The sequence below is a fragment of the Astatotilapia calliptera genome, chromosome 18 (genome assembly GCF_964374335.1).
Source record: "Astatotilapia calliptera chromosome 18, fAstCal68.1, whole genome shotgun sequence".
Classification (NCBI taxonomy): Eukaryota; Metazoa; Chordata; class Actinopteri; order Cichliformes; family Cichlidae; genus Astatotilapia; species Astatotilapia calliptera.
Window position 1 is genome coordinate 29,288,196 of NC_137439.1, and position 27,439 is coordinate 29,315,634.

Sequence of the window (27,439 nt, forward strand, 5' to 3'; positions counted from 1 at the left end):
AGTTCCCTCTGGCACTATTCAACATCAACACTACCACATGGTTGAAGGGTGTTTCTCCCATCTGTCTTAAAATTTTTATTTACTGTCCATTAAAAAGGCTGACACAGATATATCAACAAACAGCTCACTTTTGCTGATATATCAGCGTGTCTGAGTAACTGCTGATCCAGTGAGAGAGAGGCCAGAGGCGAATGGCCAGACTGCTTCAAGCTGATAGGAAGGCATCAGTAACTCAAATAACCAAGGTACGCAGAAGATGATCTCAGTAGTTTACTATTTAGTAAAGAAATTAAATTACTACTAATAATAATACAAACAGCAATGCTCTTTTTAATTGTACATAATGCAAAACAAATGCCATATACAGGCAGCTATAGTACATGCTATGGCTCATTGTATGCTCAGACTGTCTGTGTGTCTCTCTTTCAGAATGACTGACAGAGCACTTCTACACTAAATAGGGCTCAATTAGTTCCATCTATTAAAACTGCATAGGCAGAAATGGGTGCTTTTGACTGCGATCCCCCAGGACCCCAGTACATTTGAATGTTTAAAAAAGCACTAGTCACAGCAGATAGCAGGAAACAATGAGTCACAAACTGATTGGCCAAATAGTGACAAACTGGAGCAATAGATCAAAGCATTTCTAAGATGTGACAGACATTTTGCCTCTGGGGTCTGTGAGAACCCCCGTCACCAGGATGAGGTTTTTGTTTGGTTGTAGCATGTTTGACTTTATGGTAGCGCTAAAGCTATTTCTTCAAAATTTGTCACACTCCTCAGCCAACCTGGTGAGTTCTATGCCAGAGTGCTGGAGAGGAGAATCCATCTTTTAGCTGGACAATGCGGTTTTCTTTCTGGTCGTGAATTGCTGGACCAACTTTTAATCCTCTCGAGGATATTGGAGGATGCGTGAGAGTGGGCTCATAATACTTGGCCAGTTATTCCACTGTATCCCTTTGGGAAGTTCCCTTATGGGAGCTTGGTTTGTATTTGCTGGGAGTAAATTAGAATTTTTATATTTTAGATAACTGGATGTAAAAGTCTGCACACTTTGTGCCATTAAATTCCATGAAAAATCTTTGCAAATGCACACGAAGCTTCTGAAACCTTTTCACGTCGTTTTTGGGAAATGCAAACTGAAATCTGGCTAAATCTGCAGAAAAAACAACAACAAAACAGAAAAAAAAGCTATTTGTATTCAAAAATTGATGTTGTTTTTATTTTTGCTGGTGAGTGCCTGACTGCACAAATGCTTTGGTTGGTGTACTGGAAGCCATGCAGGTGTGCATACCGGTGTATGCATGCGCATGTAAACACTTGAAATTTCTGTGAATTTATCATTGTGTCAGTTCTCAGCCTTGGGTTTGCAGGATTCGTTAAAAACAATCCGCACCCAGAGGTGGCGTGTAGAGCAGGATTTCCAAGTTCCTTTGAAGAGACGCGCCGAGGTAGAGCAAGGACTGGATACGATGAGAGGTGCAAGAGAAAGAAATCTAAGCCAAGGACCTGGGAACAAGGCGAAAGAGTGCGGGTGAAGAAGGAAAGAAACGATGGGAGAGCTGAAGGAGGAATGTTAAATTGAGGTCCTGCGAGGCGGTGACAGCAGAGAGTGCGGTATAACAAGGGGGTTAGTGTAAGAAGCGACCGAGAGAGATGCGCAAAGAGACAGGGAGAGAGACACAGTGACAGCCATGGAGAAATTAGCTCAGCTATAGGCTGCGAAGCACAGGAGGTTAGAAATACCCATCCGGAGAGACAAGCAGACAAAAAAAGCTGAAAAAAATAAATAATAAAAAAGAGAGGTACAGTTATTAGGAGAGGGGGAGACAGCATGGCGACAATAAGACAGACTGAAGAAGAGTTGGGGAGAATAGGTGAGCATCAGCATGTGGTGAATGGTGAAAATCACATGTAAACAATTACACTAAAGACCTCCCACCTCCAGCATTAGCTGCGCTGGATTCAGCCACAGACGCAAGGCAAAAAAAGTACAATTAATATTTCAACATGGCCTCCTCTGCGCTGCTTTACTCTCTCTGCAAAGGCACCAGAGAAATAGATTAGAATAGATTAGAGCAGGCTTGCTGTTCCAGTTAAATAAAACTGGATAATCACAGGTTACATGTGGATCAATTCTGAATGCTTACAAAGTGGAACATATATTGAATATTTACAGATGCTGCAAGGCACAATTTCCTGAGTATTTACAACAAGCTGTAGCCCCAGCAGTATTGGGATTTAGGTGGGGGGTAAAGGTGGGTGTGTTACACAAACTGTATGTGAATTTAAAATAATCTGACTTCAGTAGGTTAAAAGGATTTAGCCTTTCAGGGAATTCATGCATAACTAATTAAATCATGTATGATTGGCTACGATTAATAGAATTAAACAAACAAAGCATAAAATTAGCGCTAAGCTCCCCCTCAGTTTATACTTCATGAAACAAACAAAAATAAATAAAACAAAATGTGTGTGTGTGTGTGTGTGTGTGTGTGTGTGTTTTCAAGCGTGCGTATGTTTGGGTTGCGTTAATAATGACTCATATGCCCTGCTGTCCGTTTCCCAGAGTCATAAGGCTTTCACAGTGTGAAGAATTTAAACAGAGGAGTGAGATGATCTGTGCGCCTCCGGAGAAGGAAGGATTTCCAAGTGGAACAATTTGTGTTGCCACAGAGCCGGCCTTGACCTCGCTGGTCATCTCGCTGCTGTGGGCTGAATCTCTTTAACCGCTGATCTACGGCGTGCATTCTCTCACAGGCAGAGATACGGAGAAACGAACACGCACATCTGCACAAGCACCAATAAACCACACACATATATATAGATATACAGGCACGCATCAATATTACACACTTGACCTCGCAGCTCCCTGTTTAAACTTTGGAGATTGAAGAAAAAGAGCTACACAGAGAAATGATCGCTTATCTGAGGGTGGGGAGGGCTGCGTCTTTACCTCAGAATGATGGTAGGTGGGTCGGAGCGGCAGGAGGGTTAACAGCAGATTAGAAGGAAACGGGGTCAAAAGAGACGGGAGAAGAGATTTGGGGTGTGTAAAATAAGACAGAGAGAGAGAGAGAGAGCGTAAACGAAGGACGCGGACAAAGAATCAGACTCTGGATGGCGCCCCTTTGAATAGAGAGGAGGAGAACATCCCTGTGAAAGGGCGAGGGTTAGGCGGGGACACGCCATAGAAAGCTGGGTCATTAACAGCCTGTAAGTCTGGGTGACGACTGAAGCTGCTTATCATCGCTTATTTACTGTCAGTCCCACAGAGACACCCCCTAGCAATAAAAAGATTTCCCTCCTCCTCTATTTCCACTCTTCCCGTCGCCCCTCTCCTCTTCCTCCTCCCATCATCATCAGCCCCCCCCCCCCTCTTTCTGCATCTTGTTACTCTCCCCGTCTGATCTCCATACATGTCCAAAGAAAATGCAGTGCACGGGAGACACACAAGCTCACATGCAAACACACACACACGCCCTCCCCCACCCAATATCTGCCTTGCTCTCTCACCTCGTCCTCGCTCTGTTTTGTGTCTGGAGGCCATGTCAGACAGTGTGTGCTGTTTGTGGCTCTGACTCAGCCTAGGTCTGCCTCATTTGCATTCACACATGGAAACACACATTTCCAGACGCAAACAGGCACAGGCTAATACACACATCAACAACCCATTCACTCTTTTTGAAACTAATTTCCTCTTTCCAGTTTCCTCTTCTTCTATAGTCTGTATTCTATTCCTCTCTGCTCCCTGGCTGGTCAGCGCTGCTTTGCTGCAGCTATTTACGCACGCATCGATTCTAATGAACGTACACATTCCTGCTAATAGATTTTTGATACAGCATGCGAGTGAGGCCACAGACTAAGGAGCAGGTAATTTCAGAATTAGGAATTGCTTGACATTGCTCTGCAGCAGTGCCCCCTAATGGCTAGCGGATAACATTCACGGGGGGGTCGCCTGCTGGTTAAAGCTTCCTTGAATTTTCAATCCACTAATCAGAATGAAATTAACTGGAGCAAGAAGTAGAAAAGAGAAAGACTCAGCTAATAGGCAGAGGTGCTTTACATGCAAATCAGACAGGTGATAAAGGGTCTAGTGTGTCTGGCAAGCTGAGGTCACACATTAAAAAACCAGAGACTCTGAACACAAACATAACATAATAGCCCGTTTTCAAAATACCTCATTACACATATACTGAATTAAGCAGCATCTGTATAACAAAGTGGGATCACTTGACGCAACACTAAACATGTCACAACATCATTAAGAAGAATCTGGCGGCATCCCAATTCAGGAGGTTCCTTTTGAGGTATGTTTACGGGGGGGTGCTGTGAGCTGTGTAAGCCTGCTATTTGCGCGCTTTTCATTTCCTCCTTACCTGGGGGACAAGCAAGCTCACGCGTGTGTCAGTTTGCAGTTATTATTTCCATATGCTCTCACTTAAAACGGCTGGCTAATCCTCGGTCACACGCCAGCAGCGTGCCCAGGATTATCTGTGTTTGTTTTCTCACGCGGAGGAGAGATTGTGTTAATCTCCTCACAGGGAAAGAGAGAGAGAGGGAAAGAGAGATGGAGGAAAAGAAAAGAAGAAGAGAGACCAGTGTATTGCTTGTAAGTTTTCTTAACAAAAAGAAAAAATTGAAAAAGGGAAGACACGAGACCTCTGAGAGTGAAATAAGACAGAAGACGAGACAAGTGACAGAGGGATGGGGAGGCAGCAGAGGAAGAACAAAGTCAAAAGGGAGATTTAGGAGAGTCTTTGTTCTCTCAACTCTGCAGTAGTGCTTGTTGGCAGAAATGTCCAAAGCTGAGTTTGTCATCAGACAAATGTGATGTATGATCTTGATTTAGAATGCACAAAATCAAAAAGGAACTCAATCTGCCAAGGACAGCGGGGTGCTGAGACCATATATATACACACTGTGCTGCGTACACCCACTCGCATGTGTGTTCACCCTGAATCACACAGGCTTCCATAACCTTTTTTTATTTAACATCTACTACGGTGAAGGCAGGGAGAATCACCTCCTCAGGGATTAGAAGCCTCAGCCGCCCATTAATGTGCAGTTATTGTACAGTACGCTCAATGTGCGCGTGCACACTACCGCGCACTTTCTCAGTCAAGCGTGCAGGCCTATGGCTCGGCCTCTTTGAGGAGAGATGTATTATGTATTGCCAGTCTTGCATGCAGGTTAGCTAATTAATTTCTGCTAACTGTGAAGCAAATTTTAAAAGGTATAGAATTTGAATTTCAAAACAGACCATTGGAGCGCCGCATCACAGGACACGAGGTTACACTTGTAGAGCGTGTGGGCGGGGAAGCAGAGGGGAGTGCTAACTAGGAGTGAGAAAGTATGTATGTGTGTGATGCTGATTTAATGATTATTTTCAGTTTGTTGACTTTTCTGGGTGAATATCTGTAAAGGTCAGGAAATCAAGCCTAGTATTGAGTTTTGAAACTGCTTGTTTTATTTAAACAGTGTAGGACGGAGAGATTCGTCAATTTTCAGTGATATAAAATGAAGGAAATCTACTGGGGAAAAAAAGGCATTTGATTGGTCCTAAATTCATTCTGCAGCAGTGCAACAACCCCAAACATGCAGCCAGAGTCATAAAGAACTATCTACAGTGACAAGAACAGATGGTAGAGCCCGCAGCCCTGGTGTCAACATTATGGAGTCTGTCTAGGATTACATGAAGAGACAGAAGACACCGAGAAAGCCTAAGGTCACAGGAGAACTGTGGCACCTTCTCTGACATGCTTCCAACAGCCTACCTGCCAAGCAAAACCTGTGCATGGGCATCCAGAGGACCGGTGCTTTTCTCAGGGCACAGGGTGGTCACATTAAATATTCATTTGGTTTGCATTCTGTAAGAAAAGGCAACTTTATGGCATTATTTCAAAGGTATCCAAACCTTTTCTTTTTTTAAATTCTGTATTTCATGCAGTAAGCAGCTCTCAAAGGTGCAGGCAGGAAGTAGAATTAAACAACATAAGGCTCGGGGGCCAGAATTGACCCTGAAAACACTCCAGTATGGCCCATGGGATGGCTTTGGAAAATGTTAAGGGCACAAATTTTGGACTTGTAACTGTATTTTCATTTGTTTTTTAAGCTTTTTTTTTTTTTTTTACTGATAAAGACCTCCTTAAAACATTCATACTACATCTAAGTAAGTAATAGATAAACAATTAAATGACAGAAAGAGTATTACTTTATTATCTGCTATAGAAATTTTTATTTTTTACATTGCACTTTTTTCTCTAATATTAGGATATATCGGGGATTTAACCTCTAATGACCACAAATATGAGTTTGACATCCCCGCTTTAAATGTTGACACTTTTAAGGAAGAAAGTATTAATAACAGTGGTTTAGCACCTCATCATAACAAGATGATTCCTGGTCCGAACCACCTGAAGGCTGGTGCCGTCTGTGTGGGGATGTTCTTCCTGTGCTTGCATGGACTTGCTCCCACAGTCTAAAGACATACATATTAGATTACCAGCCAGTAGGTGTGAATGTGAGTGTGAATGGTTGTCTGTCTCTCTGTGCTGGCCTTCCAAAAGACTGATGACCGATGGATGAATGGATGGATTGCAATGTGCAAGTAGTATTTTTTCTTTCTCTTCATCAAGTCAGACTTGATTTTCCCTCTGTTACTGCAGTCTGCCCATACCTTATTGAGAAAATTCACATTGTGTGAAGTCCCACTACCTCATTTAGCATACAGTGAAATTGTTAAATGCAGCAAGATTGCCATTACCGTGAAGTACAAGCTGCAGGGGGATCGTGACAAAATGTGATATCTTGTCAGTGGTTCAAGAAAGGTAAGAAACTGAATTCATGGACCAGAATATGAAGATTAAGACCTGGTTCAGCCTTAGATGTACAGTATTTTACTTTTACATTAAGCTCACTAAAACAACAGTATAATGGCAACCAAACGGCTGACAGTATTATGCTGTAATGCTCATATTCTATCCAGCACTGCACTATAAGATTTTTTTTGCAGTAAGAAACTCTCTAGATTGCTGTAGGTCCACTGTATAATCACAGTTTCATGCTAGCTAATCTGGCTGACAGTACTTTACTGTAATTTTACAGGGAAATTTGTTACAGTGTATCACTCAGCCCCATCTCCTCTTCTTTTGGCCTCCACTACCTCTGCAACAGCCTTCTTAAATTAATGTTAAGCTAAGAGTTCAAGCTGCTCTAAATCACAGTCTCAGCCTTCAGTGAAGGTGGTGAGCCAAGGGTAAATGAAGTCAGCGTTACTGCTTTCTTATTCGGCGCGTAAGGAAGACGCCTGGGGTTTGTGCAAGTGACATGCAATCAGTTGGTGGCTACGCTGCTTATGTAGCTAATGTCAGCAATCCACAGCAAAAATGCTCTGTCAAATTTCAGGAAAACCATTTTAAATATGAGCTTTCTTTGGCTTGAAATAGACCAGAATTTGAACCTTTGTTCCTTGTGAGAGGACATTTGCAACAACTGCATGTGGAACCTCACAGGTCCTCCAACATGACATGTGTATGTATGTGTACAAGTGTCTTACAAGTAGATGTGAATACATGAGTGAGGATTTTTTTTTTTTATGATGTCAAAAAGTAAAAAGGTAGACGAACAGTGGGGTCGCTGTGTCCTTACTGTAAGGGTGTAGGAAGGAGAAGGATGAGTGTGTGTTGTGGTTTGTCAGAGCCGGTGCCCTGTCGCGCGCACACCAGGGAGGGAAAAAAGATAGGTGTGGGCGGGTAAGTCGGGGACTAGGTGATGGAGTGTGTGAGGCAGCAGAGGAGGGGGAGCGGAGTGATGGAGTGCTGGGTGGAGGGAGGGCGGAGGGTGATGAGTGTGTGCTCACAGTGTAAGTGACACCTCTCCTCCTCAGACAGATTGTCTCTCTCTCCCTGTAATGGGGACCCCGTTAGAGAACCTTTTCCCTCCATCTACCCCCCTTCTGCACACACACTTTGTCACCATTCCCATGTCTCTCTCTCTCACACACTCTGTAACAATTTTTCTTCTGTATTTATTTTCTTCTATCTGCCCAGATATGTCCACAAATTGGCTACATTTCTGTGCATTTCAATTCCCCCCATTCTCTGCATAATTTTTAATCAATCTGCACCTCGTTCTGAGACCGCTGATTGTCAAGCAGTTTACGCTGGTTTACAGCTCAGAGAGCGAGAAGAAAAGCGAAGGAAAAATAGCAAACGAGAGATCAGAAAGGAAGGAGAGGGAGGATATCAATATTCCCACTGCCGGTGGGATCCTCACAATGATTTTCTTCTCAGCTCCTGTTTGAATCTGACAGCGAAAATTCTGCATAGCTAGAGAGCCCATTTATCCCCTGTCCAACATAGTTCCCCGTGCCAATCACACTGAGATGAATTATATGCGTACTTGCTTTTAAGGACACTCAGATACTCACAGAGGATCTGAGGATACACAGGCTCAAAGAACCACTTGTACTTCCACGCACAAGTCCACACACACACACACCTGCCATTACCTCAAACAGGTATTTTGAACTAGACCCAAACGTGTTCGTTTTCTGAAATTTAATCAACAGCAGGTGTATGTCAGGGTGCGTGTGTGAGACAGTGGATGTATGTGATTGCTTGTGTGTGCCCGTGCCCTCACTAACAATCATCTCAGCAAACCAGATCAGAGGCTATCTCTTCGCTTCAGAGGCGCCGCGCTGGCGGGAGAGCGACGCGCAATCACAAAGACACCTCAGACAAATAGGCTTCATAACTTCTCTGTAACAAACAATCACTGGGGCCTGAGCCCCTATCCCAAATGAAATCTCTCGCACCTGTGTAGATGCAAGGATACAAAGGAATTTTTAATGCTCCCCCGAGTCAGGTACGAGTCTCCATGGTGATAGCAGAGTCGCTATGGTGATAAAGAGATGGCGTTCAAAACAATGGAAGCATTTTTATGAAAAATGTGAGGGAGGGGGGGTCTTATCATGAAAATATATTCTTTATAGAGCCATACAGCCCAAACCATTTGTACTCCTAATGAACATATGCGCACAAAAGCAAGTTTCATACACTTTACAGGGTCTGAAACTATGCCAACCAGCATGTTTGCAACATTGTAACACAATATACAATCTGCCAGGTACCCACCAACACACTTCCCACTGTTTTTGCTAACACTGCAGTACCATATGAGCTAGATAAAATGGTCATAGCAACTACTCAGTGTAGCACGAGTCTGCATGCACATAGCAACACTACACTGTAACAAATGTACTTTTTAAAATAGAATAAATGAAGACAATTTTTACAGTGTGCCCACTGTAATTATTCGTGTACTGTAAAAAATCTTTCTGTGCTGTACAGAATTGAAGATTTATTGTATAATAATTGTTCCATTGCTATCACACTTGTTGACATAGTTTGGCTTATACAACTATTTAAAGCTACCTAAAACCTTGGAAGCAGACCATTTACATTTCTGTGAGTCCCAAGTAAAATTGCTGGATTAAACCAAAAGGGCTTCAGTTTGCTGTTAATACTGATTTTTTTACTTAAAGTAGGGTAAAGTATTTAGCTTTATTCACCAAAAAAACACTACATTGCAATACAAAATATTCTGTATTTTTACTTTTAAGTCTCACCAACACAGTATTCAAACTCTACAGATATACATCATCCATTCTTAGCATGTCAACATTATCCAAACATCAACTCCAGAAATGTCAAACCAACATCCAAACAAGTAGTTACCTCGGTGTTGAAGCTGTGAAGAAGCCTTTCAACTTTTTTTGAGCATCCGGAGTCTCATTGGCAATGCTGTAACATCAACGCCTCATGAATGTCTTTTCCAACTTCACACAAAACCCACCATCTAAGCATCCACCCACAACATCCTTCAAAATATCGCTTCAAAAAATCCAAACGTCACAACATGTAAGGTAACCAGAATATTATTCACTCTAAATTATTCTTAGATGCTTTAGGATGTGACCGTTCTCTAGCCTGCGCGAGCTCTTATCTGTTGGAAGAATTCATTATTTTCCATCTCTCGGCTTTAGATATGTAATTTAGCAGTCATTTGTGGAAAATTTAGTGTGAGAAATAGACCAAATGAAGGCACGTTAAAAAAAAAGGCTTTTGGATCTGATGTTTGTAACAGTTACATTTGCATAATTTCTCGCTTTTAAAAAATGTCTCTATTGCTCATTTCAAAATATGTAAATGCATAAACCTTAGATGATTATACTACGCAGAAAAACCCTTTCATTTTACACAACTGTAAAGCTTACCTCGTTCTTCTCTCCTCCACAGGCCGTAGACTATGAGAGTCGGAGCTCCTATTCCTTCTCTGTTGAGGTTCTTAACCCGATAGTGGACCCCCGCTTCCTACGTCGAGGCCCCTTTAAAGATCGGGCTTCAATCCGAGTTGCAGTCCTGGATGCGGACGAGCCACCGAGGTTCTCTCGGGCCAGATATCACATGGATGTTTCAGAGAACTGCCCGCCGGCCTGCACAGTGGGCCGAGTCAGTGCAGTAGACCCTGATACTGGTCTGACCAATAATATCAGGTAGAGTACAAAGCCTCTGCATTTCAGCAGGACATGTAGTCTTCCTATACATTTAGGTTGTTACTTTTCACTGTTGAGATAGCAAACAGCCTACCTGGGCTCCTTTTGAACAGGTTTTTTTTGTTTTGTTTTTTTTAAAAGCTAGTCTTTCCAGTTTTCATGCTGAGATAGTAGCTGTAACTTAATCTTTGGTGTAAAACATGACACTGGTATCAGTTTTATCATCTGCCACCCAGGAAGAAAGCAAATAAGCCCATTTCTCAAAATGTTCCTCTCAGTATTTGCTGTTTATGAACTCATAACAAAACAGCTTTACAGGAGTTTTATTGCTGAAAGACAAATCAAGCATTTAATGGTGCTGGGACTTATATATATCTTCATTTGTTTTACTGTCCAGCCACAAGCAAGGGATAGCCAGGCTTTTTGAATTAAATTCAAAGCAGGCTCTTCAGCTAAAAGAAACAAGACACAACAATAAGAGCTAACCAAATAAAAATAAGCCAACCAAATGCCCACACAGTGTTCCCACGAGCCAGACAGAAACCACAGACGCTTGCAGCTTCCAGTGCTTCGCTTGTGTTTGCGGTGGGTTTTGTCTCAAATAGTATGAGGAGGGAAGCAAGCAATTTGTCTGTAAAAACCACAGAAAACCGTGTCCCAATTAAAAGCAGAAGTGCTAAAAGCGAGTATGTGGGGAGGAATGATAGCTGGTATATTCATGGAGATATTTAGATAATCGGTAGCACTTCAAAAGAACTCTTATCAGCTGTGATAATCTCACTATATTAATTCTTTGGCCATTTGAATGCCGACTTCCTTATCGCTCCCTCACACACTTGCCCTGTCTGCTTCTTTCGCTCCGCACCCCACTGCCTTCCCCGCTTGCATCTTCCTTTCACTCATTCTTTCGATATTTCTCCCTGCCCTCTCCTCATTTCACCCGTCTATATCCTCAAACCCAACTTTCTCTTCTTCAGGTTCTCCATTGATCCTCAGTCAGACCCAGAGGCTCTGTTTCGTATCACACCAGAGACCGGTCTCATCACCACAGCGATGGAGCTGGACCGGGAGCGTGAGCACTGGCACAACATTACAGTCATCGCCACCCAGAGAGGTCAGAGGTCACTCTTCTTACAACACTTAATCCGGAGACATCGTTAGAAGTCGTTCATTGGATTATTTATTTTATTAGAGCTAACCCTTGACAACGAAGCTAGCATTTTCCCCACCTCTGACACCTTAACCACTGATGAGTAAGAGGTTTAAGAGACTAGAAACTGTGTTTTTTACGCTATCTGAAAGGCACAGTATCCACTGTATGATGCAGTTTACTAAGCGGCTTAGCTCTCAAGTCATCAAACCATGAGAGAAATGCTGTTTGGCGCCATGAACAGTTTGTTACAGCGCGTCAGAGAATCAATTGATCCGTATTGTGCAAGTTATCTGATGCCGCAATAGATCTGTTCTCGTAAGGATTCAACTGGAAACACTGAATTAAAGCAACAAATCGAACTCAGGCCTTGATTTGCCGACAGAACATGATAGCACAGGGGATCGGTAAATATCTTTCTGTTTCCAAGTATGTAGGATGTCAAGCAACAAGACAGTTAAGTTCAAGTTATACATGTTCCCTCAGTAAAAAAATGATAAATAGAAAATGCCAGGGGCAAGATCATCAGTAGGTTCCACTAGTAGCTGCTCTCAAGCTTTCAGTCATGATTAAGGTTATCTAACTGTCTCTTGTCATTTGTGCAATTTAATTAATAATGTATTTTGATTTAATGAGTATATATTTAATGTGCTGTTGATTCTTTCATAAATGTATTCACATCGGCAGAAGTAAAGCCAATTATAGTCCAGTAGGCCCAATTACAGCTCAGCCCCTACATCCTCTAATAACACACTTTAAGTCTCGTTGCTTGCTCACGTGGAGGCTTGGCAACAATAACAGATGTTCCAGAACATCTAGCTTAAAATTGCTGTCAGATATAAATGTGTTAAAGATACGTGTTCATCCATCAGGTAGCAGGATACCAGCCACTTCAGTAGGTACACCAGCTCCAACACTTATTAATCACCCAATCATATGACAGCAGTGCATTCAGACATGGAGATATCAAGAAAACCTGCTGAAATTCAAACTGAGACACTGGCAAGAAAAAGGTGGTTTAAGTAAATTTGAATGTGACATGGTTGTTGGTCTAGACTGAGCTTTTCAGAAACTCAGACTTTGCTATACAACCTTCTCTAGTGAGAACAGCTTTATTAGAAAAAGAGAAAATATCCAGCGAGTAGCAGTTTTCGTGGAGAATATGCCTTGTTGACATCAGAGGTCTGAGGAGAATGGCAGGCTTTGGTTGTAACCACTCACTACGACCAAAGTACACAGAAGAACATTTCTGAATGCATAACAGGTCAAACCTTGAAGCAGATGGGCTTCAGCAGCAGACGATCACACAGGCCTCCACTCCTGTCAGCAAAGAACAGGAAACTGTGGCTGCAATTCACACAGGCTCAACAAATCCATCCTACCTTTTATCAACTGTAAGCAGGTGTGGAGGTTATTTTCTTTACACTCTACGCTTTAGATCACTCAACTGAGCATCGTTTAAATGCCACAGCTAACTGAGTATTGTTACTGACCTCTCCATCCCTTTATGGAGGGAGACTCAAACATACTCAAACAGGAGTAAATAGGAATGCATTAGCTGGCTTTTATTGTGTATGTATTAATATACATGCAGTATAGTATTTATCACTGTGTGTATGTGACAGCCTTCACGGCCATGACGGAACATATCATCCAGTTCCAAACTTGCAGTTAATTTATTATTTTTTTATTCTTATTTTAGTACAAGGATACATCGTTAAAGAATATGTTATTTTTTCATTCGATTTCTTGACAAGAAAAATAGTAAATAACACCACATCAGCTTTTCTTAAAATGCCCTTCAGCCAGGTTAGTTAATGGATGGCACAGCCTTCGCAGCTTATTTAAATGTAAATAATTTATTTTAAAGCTTACTTAAGCTTTCGGCTTCACAAACTATGACCCTGAGAAATATGTCTATTAGAAGCACCAAATGAAGTAGTGTTGTGACATTTTCTGATTTTAATGTATATGACAAACTCTACAATAAAGTTATTTTATTGTAACCCAAATATTTATCAGTTTTAAATGAATCCAGACATTAACCTTAAACATAATATTGATGAGAAGAATGAATTTCCATTTGAGGGTATAATTCAATAAACTTTGTAACACATTATTGTACCTGGAACATATCCATTTTACAGTAAATTTGGCTTGTCAAATCATATAATCACATTGATACTGTAATCATCACAATATATTTAATAATCTAGAATAAATTAAATCATATTGTTGTGAAATGAAAACAATATGATGCTTTTATACAGTGTTATAGATGCATAAATGTAAAAAAAAAAGGGTATTTTTGGTTAGTGTTCAGCTGTTAGGCAACATGATAACATAATAAATGATATAGAGAAGAACCTTTATGGGTTTAAGTTGTATCTGTATGCCAACTTTGGTTGTTCAACTTCTGTTCACATTTGCAGACAAACCAAGACATTGAGATTTTGTGTATTATAGTAAAATTCTACTTTTAATTAAGTATTTTAATATAGCTACCTAATTTAAACAAATTCACTCATTTTTTTTCATCTATTAATCTATAAATGCTTTTTTCATCTATTAATTACTGTAGAGAGGGCGACTTCATACTTCTTTAACTCAGAGTATCACTCTGAACACATATCTTTATTTACGCAGCCCATTGCACTCTTGGTGTCACAGCTCCCAAAAAGAGCAAGCTGAGCACAATATTGCATGTTGTGGGGATGCACTTGCGAAGATATTTTGTTAGTGGAAAAAAACAACACAACGTCTTGTGTTTTGGACAAACCAAATGCATTAAGGACTGGATAATTTAATGTAATTATGCAAGCATTTCTTTCTTTTCTTTGATGTCACTGATTTGACTTTTTCTCTCTCTACATTTATGTATTTTTAGAAGTCAGTGACAACCTGTTTTCTTGTTCAGTTTGCTGGACGGACGTATTACAATTAATACCAGCATCCTGTTAAATCCTGGCTTTGCTCCAGTAGCTGTGTCTGGCAGATGACAAGTCATAAAAGCACTCAAAAATAATCCAACTGGTTTGTTTATAAGTAGAAGTATTGTTGGAGAATTCCATCCAATGTCTGCTGTGCTCAAGGAAAAAGAAGTTGTTTTGCTGCCAAGTTTTGTTCTGGACAAACTTAATCTTTACTTAAAATCTACTCAGGGTTCCTTGTGGCAGCAATGTGTTGGTAGGACTGTGGCGGCAGCACACTGAGTGCCTGTCTTGAATAATGAGCTCTATCTAATAAACAGACTGTTGGAGACTGTGTTGACATAAAGCACAGTAGGAGCCCTGCCATGGCCACAGGCAGGCCAGCTCACCCTGTGGCATTACAGCAAGAGCTCATTTTCAGCTTTTCAGCGATGGGAACCAGTTGCTGTCATCCATGACACAGTGTTACTGCTGTTGGTTTAAAAAAACATGGTGTGGGAATGTTGTGTGTGTGTGTGTGTGTGTGTGTGTGTGTGTGTGTGTGTGTGTGTGTGTGTGTGTGTGTGTGTGTGTGTGTGTGTGGCTCGGTTTACAGAAAGTGTAGTCCAATGTGTTTCACGGTTGCCTGCCTAGATAAAGGATGTGTGCTGGTGAGCCTGGGTTGTGTCATAGCTGCCTAAAATGTAATGATGAGTGTTCAGAATGCTAACTTCATGTGTTTCGAGCGCGGCTTGTGAGAACTTCATGTTCAAGTGTGCGTATAGCCGAGTGAATGGGGTGTAGGGGACCTTATGCCAATCCATTTAAACTGCGCTCTTGTGTAACTGCATGCAGATTCGCTGCCTTCTGCACCCCTCTTCTGCCTTTTCTCTCTCTTTATTGAGAAAACACAAACACACACACACACACACTTTATGCTGCGAGAAGTGCTGGCTATGAAAAGAACAGTTTGATGAGGAAAATTTTAACTGATATGGAAGCATCAGTCATACTCCAGCTGGGAGCCTGCGAGCTGTAACACAAGCCAAATGAAACCAAATGCACTGCTGTTTATTTAGCCAATTGTACGCTCACTAATGTGATGTAATGTGAAGTTTTTGGACAAAGTCTTGAAATACTTGATTATGCCTATGAGGACGACTGCATGGGATTAATGGACCGATGACTTGCACCACTGTATTTGTATTGTACTCAATAGTGTCTTTTGCCGTTTTAACATTGTCTTCATATTATTTAGTTTATACAGCTGTGTGTGCGCGTGTTTTTGGAGGCTACGTTCTAATATGCTTTTCTCTGGCTCTTTCAGACAATCCCAGCCAAGTCTCCAGAGTTCTAGTTGCAATAGAGACCTTAGATCTGAATGACAATGCACCTGAGCTGGACAGGCAGTACAACACAGCCATGTGTGACTCCTCCTCCATCGGACAGGTCAGTATGTGTTTAAACTACTTGAGGTCTTTATTTCCATTCCAGTGTATATAAAATGTTCATTTTAAAGACATGGAAAGACACTAAAACACATGTTAAGGAAACAAGCCCGGGTTATTACTGGAACTACATTCTGGCACTACACATTTCTCAGTTTAGGTACTTGGACTGCCAGCAGTGCTAAAGACTGTAATTTTTCAAGAAGATGTGAAAAGACTTTAAGTGATGACTACACAGCAGCAGCAGCAGCTGTGTTGTCTTTGTGTCTACATGTGTGGCACTCGTGGTTTTTCGAGGTGTCAGAGCCCAACACACAATCACTGCAGTTGCATGGGTAAAAGCTTACAAATAGAGTGGCAGGGGTATAACGCAATCAGAATGTAAAAGCCAGAGTAGACATCTGGACTGACTGAAAAAGAAGCTGTTCTGTCAGACATGCAAAATGCATGACTGAAAACGCTTTTTAGGCACACTGCTAATACTATAGTCTCACATGTTTCAGTCAAATTTGACATATCGTTGGTTTGAATAAAGTCACATAACTGATCACATGGTTACAGTCACTAACCAGTGGCCATTGGTTTGTGGCCAAACTGCTAGCGTTATTAACCTTAAGAAGCTAACATTTTCAGCATATTCATTGTTTTCACCTTTTTATTTTATATTAAGATAAGATAAGATAAGATAAGATAAGACTGACTTTTTTATGTATACATATGAGCAGAAGCTTCAAAACCAGTTTTATCTGAAGCCTGAGAAGCTGTGGCTGGATGAACTTTAATCATCCAAAAATCAAACAATATTGATAATCAATGTAATAATTAATAATAATTGTAAAATAATAAATAATGCTTACTTTACATACATATTTTAGAAGTTACAGTTTTTAGGTTTGCATTTCAAAGCCCCAAATTTCATACCATAAACACAAAACCTGGTTAGTTAGCTTGCCATTAAATAACTATCTTTACAATGTGTCACTTAGCTCGATTGCTACACTATTTCAGTAAATGTTAACGTTACCTTGCGCTCTTCTTTATATTGGCTGAAGCCTTCCTTGAGCCATACAGCCCACCACACGCCACATTTTGCACTAATTATACACATATTCATAATAAATTAGTGTTACTATGTCATATGCAAAACATATGCAAACTTTGTATTTAATGTTCATGTACAGTCATATAATTACAACACAAACAGTCAACGAGTATTCAGCTTGGAGCATATAGAGTGTGGCAGAACAAAGCTGTGTCCCTTCAGATATGGCCACATGCAGCTACAGCATACTCATTCACCATGGAGCCAGGTGAATCCTCCATGGCCTGTTATCAGAACGCAGCAGTTATTTGCATTGTAATTAAACTCGAGCCTCCTCTCAGGCTGCCTCCCTCCTTCCTGCTTTATTTGTGTTCTTGTCTGTTTCTCTGCATCATGTTTTTCTCACTCGATCCTATCTCAATTATAGAAATCATCCCTTTGCTCTTCAGCCTCCCCTTGGAAACCCTGCTTAACTCTCCTTTCTTTGCCTCCATATTCCGTTTTCCATGCTGGCTCTGTCACTATCATTTTGGTGTCGTGGCCCATCTGTTGTGTGTGGTTTTTTTTTTTTTTTTGTTTCCACTGGTGCTTTCATTGCTCTGCTCATGCCTTTGTTGTGTCACCACGAAATCTGTGATTCTATGGCAACGACGTTGATTTGTTTTTGCCTGTGATGTTCATGTTTGTGCATGCTGCAATTTGAGTGAGCGGCACGCAGTTCATTAAAGAAAGGCTATGATGTCTTCCCAGTGTGTTTGGGATAGTATATGCACATCTCTGTATGACACGCCATTAGGCAAAGCCTGTTTGAATATTCACCCACAGCATCGGATAACATAATGCAACTGTTCTTAGCAAATCTTCTCAAGGCCTACAGACATCGACTAACTCAAAGAGCACGCTGCACCCTTCATCCCCGCATTGAGTCTCGTATCGAGCACTCGAAAGCGTTCCTGAAAGAGCGCCCTGCATAATGACGAACAGAGAGTTTCATTAAAAAGAAATTACCCATCAGCTCAGTCTGCGGGAGATTTCTTTAAGATTAATTTAGTTAAGATTGCCAATGAGGACTTGCGTAGATGCCTTTACAACACCGAAAGCTGCACGGCACTGTATTTACAAAAAAGGGGATTCGCACACACACACACACACACACACACACACACACACACGGTTATATTTTTGGTGTGAGTATCAAACACAGTTCACTTATGTCACTATGCTAATTGTTTGACTTGTTTTCATTCTGCCAGTGTCGGCTAATGTTTTTTTGTTTATGTAGCTAAAAGCTCTCTCTGTGTAAGTGTTTTTTCTTCCTCCTTTTCTGTTCTCTCTCTATGCTTTTCCTCAAAACACACAAACACACACGCACTCACACACATTCATTCACGCCCTCCCCTCACCCGGTCTCCCTTGCTCTCTATCTCTGTGTTTCAGGTGGTGCAGGTGTTGCGGGCGATTGATAGAGATGAGGGTGGGAATGACAGCACCGTGTATTTCAGCATCCCTCCAGAGTCCAGCGCTGCCCTCAACTTCAGCGTCAGGGACAGCGGTGGTAGGCACTCAATCTTTCCTTCTCTGTGTAGTTCTCTTAATTCTTGTTTGTCTGCTCCTCCCTTGGCAGATAGACTGTTTCTCCCCCCACTTTTCTAAGGCCCTTAATCCCACATATATTTTTTTTTTCTGCCTTTCTCTTCCCATCTTCATCTTTCCTTCTATTCTCTCTTTCCCATTCCTCTCAAAACCACTCCCTCTCTGAGTCGCCTTCCCTTTTTCTGTCCCTCCCTCTGTCTCCTACCATCCATCTCCCATGTCTGGTGGCCCCATTGTTTTGCTTTGTTATCCTCCCCTCTTTTGTTTCGTCCCTCTTGTTGTATCCTCTACATCCATCTTCTTCCCCACGACCATGTAAACTTAGTATTTCCACTGAGAAGCTTTTGAAGAAATCAAAGCTGCTTCGTTTAATTAGCGTCAACTGAATCTAATTTAGCTACTTGTTTGTTTTCTGTGCATTTTTCCCCCTGAACACTTCGTGTCCTCGCTCTTTGTTTTGCACAATTACACACGTATAGTCCTTTAATATCATGCAAACATAAATTTGATATGACTATTTTAATTCAGGGATGCAATGTGCTGCCGGTTCTGTGTAACTGTTCACATCAAGCTGTGTATGTGTGGGGATATTTTTGCATCCTTGAGCAAATATGTAGTCTCCTAAAATTGGATCCACAAGAATTTTGTTGTCTTAGCTCACATTTACATTTCTCTACACAAAAACAAGTTAATTGGCTCACAAATAAATTTTTTTGCAATTATGTGTCACCTGTGGAGTTTTCGTGTAAACACATACTTTGAGTCAGTGCAAAAACACAGTGTTTGCTTCCTTGAAGCCTTAACGGCGTGCTGAATAAAAGATAAAACATTTGCAAAAGTGACATTTTTCAATATTTTGAAGAGTGCAGGCCTGATTACATCAGCTGGCATTCTTTTTTCTTTTCACGTCTTTGCTTCTGCATTGCTACATTTTTTTCCTTTGACACAATAACTGTTGTGGAACAGCATGAAGCTCTTCAGTTGGTATGTGCTGCACAGTTGCAGTTGAGGACAGTAATGCAAATCAAAACATTGCACCACTAGCGGATAAAAACTCCACAGAATACTTTCATGTGTGCTTATGCATTCTGCACACAGCTCATCTCTCTCCACTTGAAAGTTTGATTTGTGCGTCATATTAGCTAAAGATGTCAGTAGCATATTGAAGTGTATAATATAGTATTCCATGTGCACGCCTTGGACATATGAACATGTGTACTAGTTGTAGGTATACCTGTTCAAGTGCTCATTAACACACATGTATTCTGATCAGCCTCATGCTGATCAGAATACATGATCAGCATGATCATGTATTCTGATGATCATGCAACATTCAGTGTTGACATGAAATTCAAACCGAGTGTCAAAATGGGGAAAAAAGGTGATTTAAGTAACTTTGAATGCGGCAGAGAACTCTGATGTACTGAAATAATGCAACAAAATCTGAATCCCCCCACCTGAAAAAGAGAAAATAGTGAGGGTTGCTTTGTTGAGGCCTTAGAAGAAAGGCCAGACTCCTTCAAGATGATTGGAAAGCAACAGTAACTCCCAAGCACTGTTAAAACCAAGGTATGCAGAAGAGCGTCTCTGAATGCACAACACGGTCAGCCAGCAGATGGGCTACCACACCAACCCAGGTGCCTCTCCTGTCAGCTAAGAACAAGAAACTGAGACTACAGCTTTCACAGACTCTACAAAATTGGGCAATAAAAGATTAAAAAGAAAACTTTGCTTAGTGTGATGAGTCTCAAGTTCTGCTGCAAAATCCAGGTAGTCGGGTAAAAATTTGGCGTAAACAACATGAAAGTCACCAAATCTAAATCAAAAAGAGCACTTCTGGGATGCGATGGAACAGGAGATTCACATCGTGGGTGCAGCTGACAAATGTGCAGCAGCTGTTTGCTGCTGTCATTTTAATATGGAACAAAATCTCGGTGGAAATGCTTCCAGCACCTCGTTGAATCTATGCCATGAAGAATAAAGGCAGTTCTGGAGGGAAAGGTAGCATGATGTAACTAATCGAGTGGTCTGTGAGTGTAGCTTGGCAACAAATTTCTCAGCCTTGACTTCATCAGTAAACACAATATGGCAAATACGGGGAATTTGAAAACATCCAATTGAAAATCCAGCAAACACAGGATAACATTTACTCTCATTTTACGTCATAGTACTTTGTTTTGTTCTCCATTAATTCTGACCAAAAAAACTGCATTTTAGCTGCAAAATGCTTTGATTGTCTACTAAGTTAGCTGTATTAGCTAAAATATGCTAAATATAGAACTTAAGACAGGGGTGGGGAAACTTCAGCTTCCTAACACCACCTCCAGTCAGTGTATTTAGATTCCTTAGATGCGTCCTAACACGCATCTAAGAGTCCTGCAGGTCTTAGATGCGTCCTTGATCCAACACAGCTGATAACACAGCTGATAAATCAGCTGTGTTGCTAAATTACCTCCTCAACATGTCTTGAAGTTCTCCAGAGGCCTGGTATGGGTGATATCTAAAACCTGCAGGACACCGGCCCTTGAGGCCTGGAGTTCCCCACCCCTGCCAGATGAAGATATGTGCTTACATTCGTCAGCAGCTGAAGATAAAATTACTCTTTGACTAATTTTACTACCAAACTGGTGACCAAACTCCCAACTCTTCCTAAACCAGACAAAACCAAGTTAACTCGCCAGATCATGGATGAGTATTATAAACTCAGTGACATGTGAAATCAAAGACCTCTTTGATGTGTCATCCAACAGTAGAACAGAGAGACAATAAGAGCATCCTCAGCTCCCGTGTGGACAGCTTGTCTGACAAAATGCTACATTACTTTCTTTGTTTAAAAAGACAATGATTTGATCTATCTTTTGGATCGCTGAAGATCTTTTTGATAATCGCGTTTGTCATGTTTTCATTCCCAGTGCCATTCATGCTAATGAAAACCTGCTTTCGTGTCAGCGGCTATATTTTTGTGGCCTTGTGTGTGTAATTCTAAAAACGTCTCCCACACAGATCCTCCGCAGTTCTTTTTCTCAAAAGTGAGAGTCAGATCAATACAGGCCGTTACCTCTTTTGTTATTGCTGCTCTCTGTCCTTTTAAATTGCTGCATGTGAGCCTCTCATCACTGATGTCCATTACAATATCTTTAAAAAAAAAAAAAGGGCTTGTGATGTATTCCTTTCATACAAGTGTGTTCTAAAAGTCAGTGCTTTGGATGTACAGGCTTTCTTCTGTACATACTTTGTTGTGTCATTAACCAGGACAAGTGTGGGAGTCTTTGAAAAGGATCATACAGATGGATCTAATGGCACCACATTATTCAAACAATAATTTTAAACGTGAAAGTATATTAGAATTTATGTTTAAGTTTTACAGCCTATCTGGAGTCATAAATCATGAAGCGTCTGGCTGCGGCAGCGAAAAATATACTGTCTGCCCAATTTGTAACACTCTAGTAGATTCATCCTGTAAAATTAGTATCACTGTTATTCTGCTGTGGAACGCTGTAGCTCAAATTAGAAGGGAAGTGAACGAAAATAGTAAAAATAAAAGAGAGGCTAAATATTTTTTCCTGCTCAATTCCTTTGTGGTACAAACCCGTCACCAGCTGACTGCAGTCGCACATTTGCAAACATGAGGACATTCATTTCTGGGCATAATTTCCAAATTGGAACGTCCTGCCTCCATTCTGCAAACAACACTGTAGCATGCGGTTAACAGTGGACTCAAAGTTTCTTCCTATCTGTCAACTCTCCTTCAGGCCCCACAGCCAGCTTGGTGTTGCTGTCCCAGATCCAGCCACTGTCCCGTTCCTCATCCTCCACCTTGACCCTCTACGTGCCGCTCGTCCTGAGGGATGGGACGTCTGGCCTCACCAGCACTGGGACGGTCACTGTGTCCGTCTGTCCCTGCCTGAAAGGAGGGGCACGAGCTGGGGAGAAAGACAAGGACAAACAGACCGAGGGCGAATGGGACTGGGAGAAAGAAGCGGTGTGTCTTCCTCAGCAGTCCACACTGCCCTCCCCTGGGCTCAGTACAGCTGCCTTGCTGGCTATCCTGGCTTGTGTTGCTACATTACTGGGTAAATACTTAATAGCTCATAAAGCTTGAGAGAGATTAAATCTGGGCTTGGCTTAAGATAATGCCAAAAGCAAAAGTAAAATGGTGAAAGGCCCTTGTTTATATAACTTACATGATGGCTTTTATAACAGCACTTAGTGTTATGTACATTATGATATAATATGAAGTTATATCATAAATATTTACTCCCTAGAAATGCATTTAATGCCATTCTACAAATAGAAAGTTGAGTAAATAGCGTTTAGGGCTTGTGTACCTTCAACTACATCCCTGGATGCTTAATCTGCATATGAAAATAATGAAAGCAGCAGCGTAAATATTTCTCTTAGTCACAGCTGCTCGATACAGGTTTGCTTTTCCTCGCAATTTTGGTCCAGTTATTTCCCTTGGCAAGGTCAGCTCTAATCACAGCTAAAATAACAATTTTGAGTGATTATCTGGGCCCTTCGGTTTTTGATAGCAGCATAATAAAATGTCACAGCCACCTTTGCAGAAACTCAAATGCTCAATTGGATAATGCCTAGTTGCTGAGGAGACTGGCTGATAGCCAGCATCATTGTCATTTCTATTGAGTCTGTTGAAATCACTCGTGCCTTGTTGATAAAGGCATTATCATTCTGGAAGGGGCCAGTTCAATCAAGTGGGAGACGCGACATGGCGTGAAGGTGATCGTGCTCAGTGGATTTAGTGGAGTTAAGAATTTAGTTCGCTAAGTGATAATGGCATGATCGTGGGCGGGAGTATAATTCTGCTTTTTCTATTTCTAAACACTATAATAACAGGGCCTTCCACAGAATGCCAAACGTCCTTAAAGAACCTCTGTCATCACCTCCATCAGTTATTAAAAAGGAGCGGGGTTTACACGAGGTAGCCATTGAGCCATTTGGCAACTTTGCCCTGTGGATAGAGGCTGTCTTTAACAGATAAATATACACACACCACGCTATAAAGGTTATTCCTCAAACTGTTATAAAAGGTTAGAGTTTTCCCACTCCATTTAGGGATCATTGAATTAGTTCCATAGAAATCAAATAATGTGGCCTCCAACTATATTAAGGCTGTAGATTTACTTACCGCGGCAACTTAACCTCCTGCGATACAGCCGTATGGAAACACAAACACATTAGTGTTTGTTAAATCAAATCATACACTGCAAATATAAATAAGCACCCGAGCAGATTCAGCACGGTTTGGATTTCTATAAATACCAAAGCAGTTTGTCCAAATGATAGGGAGAGCTGTCTAAGAGCGAGTGAGTGGAATATATTAAGAAAAAAATATGGGCAATGTCAGTCGATCAACTAACTAGCCTTCTAGTAACCTGTGAGGGTCCAAATTCAGAGAGTTGATCAACTTGTCCACTCAGAAATTCTACATTGGAGTGGAAAAAAAAATTGCATCCTTGAAATGTACAAATGAACTGGAAAGCCAATAATGAGAGAAATTATTGGTAAAGGTGTCACCTTCCACAGGTGTACCAGCAGCAACTTTAACCGGATGCTCAATTCTTCTTGTCCTTGATTTCTGACTGGGGTCTTATTTGGATCGGGTGCCTTCCTGAATATTTATGCACTTTTTTTTAAATTTACTTTTCAGCTTGGTTCTCATTTTCTCCCTATTTGCATCCAGAAAGTTCAGCACATGCAAGAATAGGATTTCCCCCACTTAATAAGCATACTAAAGCTATTATCATAGGTGTCCAATATCTGTTTTTCTACCAACTCGATCCTAGTGCAGGAACCTAATCTAGACCTGCGTCTGTGCCTTTCCCCTGGAAAATTGAAATGGAAAAAAAAAAAAAGCCACTGTTCCCAGAGTTTGATGTCAGTGGGTATGGGAAGGCTGATTCTACTGCCCAATGCTAATGTTGTGTTTGCAAACCTGTTAAAAGTCACAAAGGCATCATTTGGTTCGTTGCCACAGTCCAGGGTGAAATTTAGCTCTCGATATTGGGAATATGCAATAAGAGTCATGGAGTCATGGGACAATAAAGCATCCATTTGGCTGGCTGGAGCTCAAAGTCAATTACCTAGTGGAGGCATGCAGTCTGCTGATATGATATACCAGCCCTCTAACCCAAGGACTCTCTGTATTCGTTTTGTCTCTGTGTGTTTCACCTCTTTGTCTGCTTGAGTTTTTCTCCCTTGCTCACACACACACATCTCTTCCTCCTTTCCTTTATTTCCCCTGTGACTTCTGCCCCCCCCTTCTCCCTTGTTCATCACTCTTTTTCCAATTTCTCTCCTATGCCTCAATATCCGTTATTCCCGTTGCCACCCCTCGGCAGCGGTGAGTGCCCTGTCATTGTCGCTGCGGCGTCAGAAGCGCGACTCGCTGTCACCGCTGGAGGAGGACGACGTACGCGAGAACATCATAACGTATGACGACGAGGGCGGAGGCGAGGCCGACACAGCTGCCTTCGACATTGCCGCCCTGCAGAGTGCCCCGCACAGCTCGCGCTCACGCGGCTATCGCACGCTGGACAGCAGGAACGTGTAAGCAGGCGGAGGGGTGTGTGGGAGGGTTTGTTTGCATGTGGTGATGCATATATATATAAATGGGTCTGTTTTTAATTTAATCAAACCATCACAGCGGACCTTTCATTACATGCTGAAAAGAAAATATTATTTACGCCTTCAGAGTGAAACCATTCGTCGCAGTCCAGCTCTTAACTGATCCACTTAAGTAACTGTTTAAGCCACAACTCCCAGGTCATAATCAGCCACCAATCAAAACACTCAAACAGAAGGCTATCAAGCCTGGCAGTCCTAGGAGGCCACTTTGTTGTGCTCATTTTGCTAAAACTCATTTATGTTCTGCTACATCAGAGAGTTGTTTGCACCCACTTTGATGTTCCTGTGAAACATTGTTATTGCCTTTGGACTAATAATTAGCTCCCGGATTCATGCAAGCCATATGGAGAGGCCATAAACAAGTACAAAGGCTGCTTTTAGTTGATCGAAAATTGCTTCTCACAGTTTTTGGAGGTGGACACAGCAACATGAAAAACTGTCTAAATCTAATGCAATCCAGTGCAATATTCCTGCAATATTAACTACCTCTGTGAGACTTTTAATTTCTAATTTCTGTTGGCGCCATGTAACAAAGGAGCGCATAGTTGAGTCGAGCGCTGCTGTAGCTTGTTCTTCTCTGAGTGAACTGTAAGATTTGGAGCGTTCATTATGAAAGAAACGTTGTATTAAAACAGAGGTTATTTTGGCTGTAGCTGCACTGGATCACTTTTTTTTTCCTTTTGAAATTCCATCCATGGAATCACAAGTTTTCAGTCCAAACAAAATCACACAGTACACCCTTCATATTTCTCACCTGGTTATTTTTTCCCACCCCAAGGTGGACAAATGTCTCAGCAGAATATCTTGCAGTGTGAATATAGAGTGCAACACAAAACCACAAGTCGTGGTTTAAAAGAAAAAACTGTTTAAAAAATGACCAAAGATATTTCCTGAGCAGCAAGCAGTATTCAAAAACAGGCATAACATGTTCAGATTTAGCCCAATCATATGCCCTTTTTTTGTCTTGCAGTCGTTACTCACATCGTGCTCAAGACAAATCTCGCACTTATAGCTGGGCTCAGAATCCAGGTGTGGATCACAACTACTCAGGACCAGCAGGACCCCTTTACGGTCGTCTCTGCTACAGCAGTCACACGTTACCCATTCTCCGTCGCGCCCCAGGAGGAACGTTCGAGCCAGGCTTGGCGGAGCTGGCGTACCGCTTTCCTGGAGGCCAGCCAGACCATTCCCTGGTTATCCAGAACCAAGGGGCCGTGGTCGGGCCGATGGAGTCTGGGGCGGTGTACATAGCTCCAACGGATCTCAGCACAGGAAGTCGAACGGGGAGTCGGACGGAAAGCCGCGACGGGACCGCACCCCAGAGCGGGGTGAGCACGTCCGATGGAGGGACACCGAGAACCAGCGACAGCCACGACAGAGGAGGAGGAACAGGAACCGCAAGCAACTGTACAGAAGGGAGCAGTGAGGACAAAGTTAACCTCAGTCAAAATGTGGACTGGGTAAGGATGACAGTGAGCTTCACACTAAACGCATGCTAAACACACATGAGCTTAAATAAATGTGCAAGAGAAACGGAGAGACGATGAAGGACACTAGGGTCTCAAACATAATGCCACTATTTAGCAGTGATGCCCAGAGAACCCAAGATTCCTGTTTGGTAGAATTTTGATGTCCTTACATCTACATCATTCAAACGCACACTTGCATATTTGTGTTGAATGCAGCACAGGAACTCATTCTGCAACACAGCTTAAAACATAGATTGATGGGGGAATAAATATTTCAATAAGATGTAAAAAGCGGTAGCCGTTGCCGTGAATCGTTAATTATAACTGAATAAATTAGTCAATTAGCAGTAGATGGCCACATTGAAGACATCATTAAAGCTGAATCAATGACTTAATTATTCAATTAAATACGCATACGAAAACGTGAGAAAGTCATTAAGCAAATATAAAATCATTATAAGGTTTTGAAATCAAACTAATATACTGAACTACTGCAGTGATTAAAGCACTGCCACACTTTTAGTCTCTGCACAGTCACAGAAATGTCCTGGACGTTGTTGGGGGATGATGACAATAAAGACATTATCAGCACATCATATCCTGCTTTATTCTTACTTTTTGTTCT

General features: G+C 41.6%; 1 protein-coding gene across 2 annotated transcripts in view; it reads left to right on the forward strand.

Annotated features, from left to right (window-relative positions):
- The window catches only part of cdh24b (cadherin 24, type 2b), a 183,851-nt gene that overhangs the window by 149,871 nt on the left and 6,541 nt on the right, over positions 1-27,439 (forward strand). For both annotated transcript variants that reach the window (XM_080292442.1, XM_080292443.1), the window contains exons 7-13: positions 10,302-10,558; positions 11,536-11,672; positions 15,945-16,066; positions 18,545-18,662; positions 22,453-22,773; positions 25,060-25,267; positions 26,316-26,805. In XM_080292442.1, coding sequence (XP_080148568.1) covers positions 10,302-10,558; positions 11,536-11,672; positions 15,945-16,066; positions 18,545-18,662; positions 22,453-22,773; positions 25,060-25,267; positions 26,316-26,805 — 1,653 coding nt within the window. The remainder of the gene's footprint in view (positions 1-10,301; positions 10,559-11,535; positions 11,673-15,944; positions 16,067-18,544; positions 18,663-22,452; positions 22,774-25,059; positions 25,268-26,315; positions 26,806-27,439) is intronic.